This window comes from Sinocyclocheilus rhinocerous, unplaced genomic scaffold, assembly GCF_001515625.1.
Source record: "Sinocyclocheilus rhinocerous isolate Xijiao unplaced genomic scaffold, SAMN03320098_v1.1 scaffold1322, whole genome shotgun sequence".
Lineage (NCBI taxonomy): Eukaryota > Metazoa > Chordata > Actinopteri > Cypriniformes > Cyprinidae > Sinocyclocheilus > Sinocyclocheilus rhinocerous.
Window position 1 is genome coordinate 140,682 of NW_015657497.1, and position 11,610 is coordinate 152,291.

The 11,610-nt window shown below is 36.3% G+C and overlaps 1 protein-coding gene across 1 annotated transcript in view; it reads left to right on the forward strand.

The window, feature by feature from the left end:
* The window catches only part of LOC107721151 (cadherin EGF LAG seven-pass G-type receptor 1-like), a 127,680-nt gene that overhangs the window by 100,543 nt on the left and 15,527 nt on the right, over positions 1-11,610 (forward strand). The window contains exons 9-20 of the mRNA XM_016529021.1: positions 993-1,165; positions 1,273-1,458; positions 1,543-1,656; positions 2,768-2,942; positions 3,076-3,217; positions 6,116-6,236; positions 6,641-6,824; positions 6,949-7,050; positions 7,816-7,910; positions 8,039-8,248; positions 9,149-9,332; positions 9,466-9,609. Of these exons, the coding sequence (XP_016384507.1) occupies positions 993-1,165; positions 1,273-1,458; positions 1,543-1,656; positions 2,768-2,942; positions 3,076-3,217; positions 6,116-6,236; positions 6,641-6,824; positions 6,949-7,050; positions 7,816-7,910; positions 8,039-8,248; positions 9,149-9,332; positions 9,466-9,609 (1,830 nt within the window). The remainder of the gene's footprint in view (positions 1-992; positions 1,166-1,272; positions 1,459-1,542; positions 1,657-2,767; positions 2,943-3,075; positions 3,218-6,115; positions 6,237-6,640; positions 6,825-6,948; positions 7,051-7,815; positions 7,911-8,038; positions 8,249-9,148; positions 9,333-9,465; positions 9,610-11,610) is intronic.

Sequence of the window (11,610 nt, forward strand, 5' to 3'; positions counted from 1 at the left end):
TATATATATATATATATATATATATAAGTGGAGCTTGCCTATACAAAACAATGCATTGTGGGTATTTGCCAGGCCATTACTGGCCCATTTAAAAATGGTTTGAAATAGATAGTTCACCCAAAAGTGAGAATTCTGTCATCATTTACTCATCATCATGATGTTCCAAACCTGTATGATGATCTTCTGTGTAACATAAAAGAAGATCTTTTGAAGAACAAAAACAGTGACAAAACAGTTTTGGTAACTGTTGACTTCAATCTCATGGACAAAAAACTACTGAGACATGTCTCCAAAATATCTCAGTAGTCATACAGGGTTGAAACGATGATGATGATGATGATCAAATTTTCATTTTTGAGTGAACTATTTATTTAAGTGTAACATCATTTCCTGGTCATTGCAGTGTGCCAAGAAATTTTGAATTTATGTATTTAGCTCAAGCTCCAGAGCATAGCACTTGGGAAAAAAATAAAGGCCATAGATTTGATTTCCAGTGAATGTGTGTGAAGTGATCACAGTAAAGCATATGTCAAAAGCATAAGCATAAATGTAATATTACTGAGGCTTGCTTTTCTGGGACTTAGTAAGGCTTGGTTTTAATTCTTTGTTTCTTTCTAAGGGAAATGTCGTCTATAACAGAGTGATTTCAAGGCTGCAGCAGGAACTGTGGACTGTGCTAGTGTAGAGATTCTTCACACTCTTTGCCAGTGATCAGGGCTCATAGCTGAAAGGTTCTCGAGTCCTCACTTGACTCTGTGACTCTACTGTAGCATTTCCATACCATCACACTTCTGCTATTTGACTTGCCCGCACACAAATCAAACAGTAGACGGAAGTACATCACTGATAAGTCTTGGTTTGTTTAAGGCTTTTCCACTCCTTTAAGTATGTGGCCAATATGTGGCTCAGAGTCAAAAGGCTCCATTTTCCTGGAAAAAGAAAACTATATTTTTTATGCAGTCAGTCATAAACTGTTTCTTACTTTCTTGCAGTCATGCCTTCACCACAGCACTTTGATGGTCGTGCCATGGTGTCGTGGAATGACCCTGATATCACCATCGCTGTGCCCTGGTACATCAGCCTAATGTTTCGCACCAGACAGAGCAGTGGAACCGCAACCCTAATGCAAGTCAACGCTGGCGACACATCTCAAGTTACCCTTCTGGTGAGTGTCAAATATCATACAGGTCATTCTCATTTGATGTCAATTAATTCTTATACCATTTCCCAATCAGGCATGTCATTTTAAACCATTTCCTGACTTTTTCTAAGATAAGGGACAAGTATGTGCGGTTTGAAGTACTTCTGGGAGAGCAGAAAGTGGCCACGCTGGATTTCCCAGAGGTCCGAGTGAATGATGGGGAATGGCACCACCTCCTCGTGGAACTGAGGAGCAGCAAAGATGGGAAGGACACAAAGTACATGGCACATGTGTTCCTGGACTACAACATGGTCATGGTCAGTTCTGTGGTTACACCGTCTTTACCAAACAGAACTGTCCTTTGATGAAACATGTTTACTGAAGTCTTCCATGCTTTACAGAAGTCAGCAGAGATTGGAAATGAGCTGCCTGGACTCAAGCTGAGGAGCCTGTTCATTGGTGGACTTCAGGGACAGAGTAACAGCATCCAGCAGGGTTTTAAGGGATGCATGCAGGTGAGGCCTAGAGAAAGCACTTGAATCTTTCACCTTGCATCATACAGTAGCAGTTGTGAATCATATATGTGACTCTGGAGCACAAAACCAGTCTTAAATCGCTGGGGTATATTTGTAGCAATAGCCAAAAATACATTGTATGGGTCAAAATTATTGATTTTTCTTTTATGCCAAAAATCATTAGGATATTAAGTAAAGATCATGTTCCATGAAGATATTTTGTAAATTTCCTACTGTAAATATATTAAAACTTAATTTTTGATTAGTAATATGCATTGCTAAGAACTTCATTTGGACAACTTTAAAGGTGATTTTCTCAATATTTAGATTTTTTTGCACCCTCAGATTTCAGATTTTCAAATAGTTGTATCTCGGCCAAATATTGTCCTATCCTAAACGACAATACATCAATGGAAAGCTTGTTTATTCAGCTTTCAGATGGTGTATAAAATCTCAATTTCGCAAAATTGACCCTTATGACTGGTTTTGTGGTCCAGGGTCACATATGTGTAATGCACTGATTCTTGGCAAAACAGGTATACAGGACTAAAAAAAAAATATAAGCAATTGTTTTGTATATAATATGGAACTGAGTAATTTATGTGTTTACTATTAATATTTAAACTTAATCATTCTTATTAATATATTTTTGTATTTATTAATATTAACATATTTATTATTATAAACGTTTATCTGTGTTCTAGCACTCAATGTGTCAAGTTTAACTTTGATACATAGACATGTATTATGTTGTTAGACGTATTATAAATACTGACAAGTGCAAAACTGAACCTGGATTAAGCATGAATTCAGAATGCATGATGGACTTTCAGTCTATCCTGTGTTGCAAAGCAGAATTTTCAGCAGCCATTACTCCAGTCTTCAGTGTCACATGATCCTTCAGAAATCATTCTGATATGCTGATTTGAAACATTTCTTATTATTTTCATCAGTGTTGAAAACAGTTGTGCTGCTTAATATTTTTATAGAAACCATGAAACGTTTTTTTCAGGATTCTTTGATGAATAGAAAATGTTCAAAAGAACAGTATTTAAAAAACGTCTCATAAATAAGTGAAAGGTGACTGACTTTTTGCAAACATGTTTCACAGGGTGTCAGGATGGGGGAGACCGCTACCAACACGGCTAACATCAACATGCAGCAGGCATTAAAGATCCACGTGGAAGAAGGCTGTGATATGGCCAACCCCTGCGACTCCAACATCTGCCCTGACAACAGCCAGTGCACAGATGACTGGAATGCACACACCTGCGTCTGTGACCCCGGTACTGATACCTGCATCACATTCACTGCATCTCTACAGACGCATCTGATTTCAGTTTGAGGGCATTCGTCAAATTCTCTTCTTTTTTTCTTTCTTTCGTTCTTTTTCTCTTTCTCTCTTTCTGTCACTCACAGGTTTCTTTGGCAAAGACTGTGTTGATGCATGTCATCTGAATCCCTGTGAGCATTTGTCCACGTGTGTTCGTAAGCCGAGCTCCTCTTACGGTTACACATGCGAGTGCAGTCAGGACTACTATGGACAGTACTGTGAGAACAAGTAAGTCGCATACCAGATGAAATACCAGATCAGACTAGACTTTTTTTTATTCTGGTTAGTGCTAGTTTTGGTATAATTGGTGGCCCAGCATAGCTATGCTGCTAAACAAACTAGCATGACTAGCCTTTCTTATGAATCTTGCTGGTTGAGCTATTTAATTTAAATTGTAATCACTTACTCACCCTCATGCCGTTCCAAGCCTGTAAGAGTTTTGTTCAGCTTTGAAACACAAATGAAGATATTTTAAATATCACATGCAACTAAGAGTTGATAAAGGGGGTGTTTGCACAACACTTTTTTCAAATACTTTCAAACTTTTTATACATTTTGGCCATTCATTTACACAGCAACAGTATTTTCGGGGCATGAAATGCTCATTTTTGAAAATGAGTTTCAAAGTGCAAGTTTTTGAAAGCGATACTAAGCTCAACTATGCATTGAAACTTGTGTGATGTCTTTATGAACTTTTTAAAGCTTGACAATTTTGGTTGTATACACTTTCAATGGGTGGACAAAAATGATGAGGGAATTTTAAATGTTACTTTTGTTCCAAAGATGAACAAAAGTCTTGTGGGTTTGGAATGACATGAGAGTGAGTAAATTACAGAATTTTAATTTTTAGGTCAACTTTAAGTAGCAGGTGATTGCTGATTAAACTGATGATTTACTGTAAACATAGTCTCGTTAGTTAATCATGTCAAATCCAATTTATCTGTATAATCGCTTTCCACAATACACATTGTAAAGCAGCTTTACAGAAAGTTATTATGTTAATATCTTCATACTTTATAGTCACATTTAGCAGATTGACAATATAGTTTACATTTTGCAACAATACAGTTCAGATATACTATACAGTATATATCGCCCTACGCAAGTATACTGTATGTGTGGGGATGAAGTTGAACATACATATATATTCAACATATCTGGTTTATTGCTGACCTAGCCTGTGGACTGGAGAACTAATAGCAATACAGCAGCTGAAACTGGTCGACTAGTGTAGTATTTCAGATTAAGCTGGTTTTAGTAAGGAAGACTACACTAATAATAGTAGGCAGTCCTATCTTCTATGGCACATTTCTACTGTGTCCTGACAACCCTTATCAGGGTTTATATTGCGATAATGACTGGCTGACTTTACATTATAATTTACTTAATTGCAAGATGGATATGAAGCTGTTGCATTCTGAATGGAATTGAAACACTCCAATGAGATTTTTACATTGTAACATGGAGATTTCTGAAATACTGCTTGTTGATTTCTGAGATGATCTGGAAAAAAAAACAAAAAACACAGAACAAAATTGTTTAGTGTGAGATTGTCTGAATTGTCTGAAATTTACATTGCAGTTGTGCATTGTATCAGTGTAAATGATTTGCATTTTGGAAGTCATCTACATTCCAGTGGTGTGTGTGTGTGTGTGTGTGTGGGTGGGTGTGTCTGTCATTGTGTTGGCTCGTCTCCACAAAGCAGGGGAAAACAACACAATACACCCTTGTCACAAGTCCGCACAAGCTCCACAGAATCATTACCTTCTCTTTTATTTTCGTATTTAATCTGCTAAACCCTCTGATCAGCGATGAATATCATGCTGTCTCATCACTTACACATGGGATGTCTTATCCCCTGGCTCCTTACTTACTCTGTTGACATGACTGTCCACTATTAGATTAAGATCCAAACACGCTGCTAGCACCTGATGCTGAGTTAATAAGCACCATGCGGCCCAGCCAGTGTACTGAAATAAAGTCCACAATGGAATTGTGTTGACCTCCAACTGGCCTTTTACTGGGCATTTTCTTGATCAACAAAACATTGAGCAATATTTTGGAGCTATATTAGCATTTTTCAAAGGCCAAAAACCTACTTTGTGCAAATACTTGGCTAAGAAACTGCAAACACGTGGCCACTGAGATGAGATGTCACACTGGATATCAAGTGCGACATCAACATGCAACAGTAAGTAAAAAGTAAATAAAAATGTAATTAAAATAAAATTAAAATGTATTACTATTACCATAAAAGATTTTGGAAATTAAAACTGCGTTAAAACACGACACTGACATTGACTGGACGCACAACCTTTGACATCAACAGCATTTTCCCTTATTTATTAGCAGATTAGCCTATTTATTATGCTTTTCCAATTATGCATGATGTTATATTATTTGTATTTTACATTTTCCTTGTTGACTCACCAATGTTTTAGAGTATTTTTTGGAGACTATGGCTTTTCTAAATCACCTGCTTTATGTGTAAAGCACAGGATAAACTATGTGTACATACACCTGTAGGAAGAGTCCTCGACCACCCAAGAAAATTATGCTTGGGCAGTCAATCTTTATATGCTTGTACAAAAAGTCACAATTATGTTTCTCATCAGTTTCCAGTCTTCAGTCTTGTGTTATTACTTATCATCTAAAGTCTGCCAACCCTCACATCTAATCTCTTGATCTCTATACCATGATTGATAGGATGGTTTTACTTGATTTTAATTGATTTGCTTGATGCATTGGTGCTCTGAGAGTGAGATGGTCAGATGATACAGGTTAAAATGCACAATCTTTGCCAACAAATATTTAAATAATAATAATAAAAAACAATTGTTTGAAAAATACATTCACTTTTCAATAAAATGTGGTAAAATGTTATAACCGACTATTACTATTACATTCATTTGTATTACATAAGTAAATAATCAAGAAATTAATTATGAAAGTAGTTGTTTGTTGCAGAAATGCAATATATGTTTTAGGATTTTGAAAAACGTAATAACAAAAATGACTAAATAACAAACAAATATTTCTGCAGGATATGGCCTGCACTATTTTTGTTTTTCAGTTTTAAGTTTTCACCCAATTTGTTATGCTGATAATATAATTTTATTCACACAGAGTGGAAAAACCATGTCCTCGGGGTTGGTGGGGCAGCCCCATGTGCGGCCCTTGCAACTGTGATGTCAGCAAAGGCTTCAACCCTGACTGCAACAAGACTACTGGAGAATGCCGCTGCAAGGTATGAAGATATGATTTTTTTTTTTAGCATATTTTACCCAAACTGGTCCGAGCCTTTCAGTCTGGTCCAGATTTGCTGTCCACAAATGTTGATGGATGTTTTAGAGACTATCCTTACATATCTATTGGTAACATTTTAGAATAGAGACCAATTCTCACTATTAACTAATTGCTTATTAGCATGCCTATTATTAACATATTAGCTGTTTATTAGTACTTATAAAGCATATATTCTGCATGACCATATTCTACATCCCTAATCCTACCCAATACCTAAACAACTATCTTACTAACTATTAATAAGCCGAAAATAAGGAGTTTATTGAGGCAAAAGTTGTAGTTAATGGTTTGTTAATACCGAGAATTGGATCTTAAAATAAAGTGTGACCTATCTATTTTACACAGGACAACTACTATCAACCAAAAGACAGTGACAACTGTTTCCCCTGTGACTGCTTCCATTTGGGCGCCAATTCACGTACCTGTGACCCAGAGACGGGTCAGTGCCCCTGCAAGGCGGGTGTGATTGGTCGACAGTGCAACCGCTGTGACAACCCCTTCTCTGAAGTGACTAGCACAGGTTGTGAGGGTACGTAAGGATTTCCTCCAACTTGCTTTGAGTTTGAATGAAAGATGTGTCCATCTGACAATGTCCATCTACACTAATGAAGTGCAAAGTGAGTATCATCATGTGTCCTGTCTTTACTGTTCAGTTTTGTATGAGGGCTGCCCAAAAGTCTTTGACGCTGGAATCTGGTGGCCCAGGACCAATTTTGGACGCCCAGTAGCCATGAATTGTCCCAAGGGATCTATTGGTGAGTGATACTGGCCTTGTTATTGTGACGAATTGACAGCGAATATTTAAATTATCATTTACAAGCTGAACAATGAAAACTTGGAAAATAGGAGTCTGTTTTATGACAGATGAATTTAGGTTTGAGTCAGTAGCAAAGTTGATTTTTTTTCAAACTAGCTTTATTTAAAATAATAAAATACAATTCTGAATAATGCCAAGTGGTGTAACCATAAATTTTAAAGTTCAAAGAAAAAAAATAAGTTATATATTTTGATGTGGCTAGCTACAATGATTTATATTTTAGTGTATGACATTTAAGTGAAATAATGGGCTTAAACTTGTGCAAATGCCCATGTTTTCGGTGGCTTTCTGTAACTTGGCACTGCCGCCCCCCATTGACGTTACTCAGCCCTGTTAACAAAGAACTCTCATTGGCAGAACTCTGCAGTTAGATCTTTTCATTGGTTGGGTAACTGAATGTTAATGAGGCCTCGTCTCTAGAGGGAGCTGCTTGGCAAACACTAAAGTATTGTGGGACATGGCTTGGCAGCGCTTGTAAAAAAAACACATTTTCCCAAGTGCTTGTTGGAGTGCGGTTTCAGTTTGAGAAACTTCAGAAACTGTACTTTCAGTAAAAGCATTTATTTTATATTTATACATTTCTATAATATTTCTATAATAATTTCTATATATATATTATACATACACGTTTACATTGACGTACACATTTATTTCATATTTATTAACTATATTATTAATTATATTGTTTTCTAACTGACTTTAGGCACTGCTGTCAGACACTGCAGCGATGAGAAAGGCTGGCTGCCCCCTGAACTCTTCAACTGTACCACCATCACATTCTCCCACCTCAAGAAACTGGTAGATCTAGATGTTTAAATCATGAACAATCACTGAAAAGTTCACATTGTTGTGGTCATCACGGAAACATTTCAAGTAACCTCTCTTTCTCCCTTCCTCTTGTTCATATCCCACATCTTTTGGATCAGAATGAGGAGTTGCATCGTAATGAATCCACAATGGATGGGCACAAATCAAAGGACATCGCTCGGATGTTACAGAATGCCACTGACCAGACCAAGACCTTTTATGGAAACGATGTTAAGACAACCTATCAGCTCATATCCTGGATCCTGCACTATGAGAGCCAACAGCAGGGCTTTAACCTGGCCGCCATGCGTGACGCCAAATTCAACGAGGTTGGTTTTACACCTTCATCTCTACTGTCAATATAATCTGCTTCAGTTTTAATACTTCAAAGTTATTAATGGTTATTTTTCAGACTAGCATCACTGTTACTATCGCTCATACATACAGAAGGGTTAGATATCTGAGCAAACCACTAACCCAGCTATTAAACTGTACTCTTCCACACCATTCTTGCTTCACAAATTATACCTCAAATTATCCAACTTGTTGGAGAGACATCATTTTTCAAACACTGTGTCTACACCTGTGGCATGTCGTGGCGTGATAAAATAAGGTCCCATTATAATTAAAAGAGCTGTCTAGATTGGCAGTGCCCATTGTAGATGTCACAATATCCAAAATATCACAAAGCTTTTTTGACTTGTAACTGGTGCTTGCCAGGCACATTTTCTTCAGTAAATGTAATCTAGTTTGCACTCACCTAGCAGCCACCTAGAACACCCTTTAGTTAAAAGTTAAAAAAAAACACTTATAACACCTTAGCAACCACATAGCAACACTGAGCATTGTTACGTCAACTTTTGCACATACAAGCACTTTTACCATTGTTTATAGCTATACCAATAATGGGATGTTAGGAGCAATTTTTTCTTGGTCTCTTCTGTACTTGATCTCTGGCAGCCCAAAATTGTGAGCTTTTAGCCTTGAGGTTTAGTGGATTAGTGTAAATAACACAGCATATAGTGACTGATGTCATGAGAATGAAAACGCCCACATTTAAAGCATATCTGGCAGCATGAACATACTTATCATGATACATGGTTTTAGGATAAGGATGCGTTTTAAGACCGCATTCATTATGTCTCGTCTTGGCCCAGATTCAGACTTCTAAAGTCTCTCAAATGTCCAGAGTTTTACCCTGAAATACTTAATGTGTTTGAATTATGTAGAACATAGTGAAGGCTGGCAGTGCAATCCTGGATGCCAGTAATAAAGGGCACTGGGATCAGATACAGAGAACAGAGGGAGGTACGGCACATCTGTTGAAAAACTTTGAGGAATATGCCAACACTGTGGTGCAGAACATGAGGAAGACCTACCTGAAACCCTTCATCATCGTAACCGAGAATATGGGTGAGTTACATTGCTAAAATCGTTTAAAAATTAGAGTGAATTAGAAAGTAATGTAGATTGAACCAATTATTGAGTATATTGTTTTGAACACTATGCAGTTCTTTTTAACCTTAATCTTTCTTTGACTTCTCAGTTTTTGCAGTTGATTATCTGGATGCCATTTATCCAGATGAGGCAAAAATCCCTCGTTTTCAAATGACTGACCAGGAGTGTCCCAAAGACCTTAAGTCATCTATTATTTTCCCAGAATTCAGTTTCAAGTCTTCAGAGCATAAAGGTAAAACATATATTATAGTAACAAAAAGACACTGAATTGTGATTTACTTTTAAAAAAGCTTCTGTAATAAATAGATATATATGAATAACATTCTCTAGCAAAAGTGTTGCGTTCTCCCGAGAAACTTTGTGTTCACTCCATCACAACAGTTTAGTGAGCAAACGTTTATTGGGAGAATGCAAAAGTTTTGTTAGTAAACTAACACATCTCCAACGTGATCTCATGAGAATCCATATGTATTTTACGTAAAATGTGGTTCTACAAAATGTACATTTACTTACGTTTGTATAGACACTGAAATGTACAATACTGACGCATTTACAGAATCTTAATGTGCAATACCAATGTATTGACAACCCCTATAACGTAAATTATTTACATATGAACAACTTTGCACACTTACATATGAATTCTTATGAATATTGCAATCTCGGAATTAACATTTTTATTGTATTCATAATATGAAAGGAACAATTCGTTCTGTTCTGTATGATTTCTGCTGCCAACTCGTTTCGAAGAATACATACTGTTAAACGAGACTACACTTTAAACCCTTAAAATGAATAACATTTCTGCAATCGTTTAACCATTACATATCATGTAATATTTACTTTGTTTACTATGGGACACAAAACGCATTTTCTCCGACGTGCTGTGACTGACAATATAACCATAAAATACACCAAAAAAACACAACGTAATTACAAAAAGAAACAATTTTATTAGTGCGCTGTAATCCAAATCTTCAGAATCCATACGACTGCGAGGAACAGTCCCAAACTCAAGCCTTTCTTTTTCAGCGATCTTCATCTCCATCCTGAGCAGCGACCGTAAGCAGCAATACCCGCCCTGACGCATTGATACACGTATCTTAATGATATAAAAGATTCGTAAATATTTTACGGTTTTATGGCTGTAAACTAATCTATACGTTTTAGCATCAGTCAAAATGTCCAAAATAAACGTTTTGTACTGGTAAATAGGGGTGGGTGATATGAGCTAAAATTAATATCACAATATTTTACACTGTCCAGGCGATATCGATATTATATTGCGATATGAAAAAAAAAATTACAGGCAAAATAGTTTAACCTTATATAACTAGAAAAAGTGAGGGATTGGACAAAGACCTGAAAAGTATTTTTTTATATAATGCATTGTTTTTCTCAAAAAGTACAAACGTGCAACATGAGGTAGGCCTGTATGAATTAAAGTAAATTAAATTAATTATTGCATGTTTGAGTAGTTCAGTGGTTCCCAAACTTTTTCTGCCAGGCCCCCCTTTTGTAGAGAAAAATATTTTCAAGGCGCCCACCCCCTCTTTTTTTTCAATTAAGTCTCTTAATGCTCACCAAGGCTACATTTGTTTATTCAAAATACAGTAAACACTGTAATATTGTAAAATTTTGTCAATTTAAATTATCTATTTGATCCTTCAGAAATCATTCTAATATGCTGATTTGCTGTTCAGTAACCATTTCTGATTATTGTCAATGTTGTAAACATTTGTGCTGCTTAATATTTTTGAAATCTTCAGAATCCATACGACTGCGAGGAACAGTCCCAAACTCAAGCCTTTCTTTTTCAGCGATCTTCATCTCCATCCTGAGCAGCGACCGTAAGCAGCAATACCCGCCCTGACGCATTGATACACGTATCTTAATGATATAAAAGATTCGTAAATATTTTACGGTTTTATGGCTGTAAACTAATCTATACGTTTTAGCATCAGTCAAAATGTCCAAAATAAACGTTTTGTACTGGTAAATAGGGGTGGGTGATATGAGCTAAAATTAATATCACAATATTTTACACTGTCCAGGCGATATCGATATTATATTGCGATATGAAAAAAAAAATTACAGGCAAAATAGTTTAACCTTATATAACTAGAAAAAGTGAGGGATTGGACAAAGACCTGAAAAGTATTTTTTTATATAATGCATTGTTTTTCTCAAAAAGTACAAACGTGCAACATGAGGTAGGCCTGTATGAATTAAA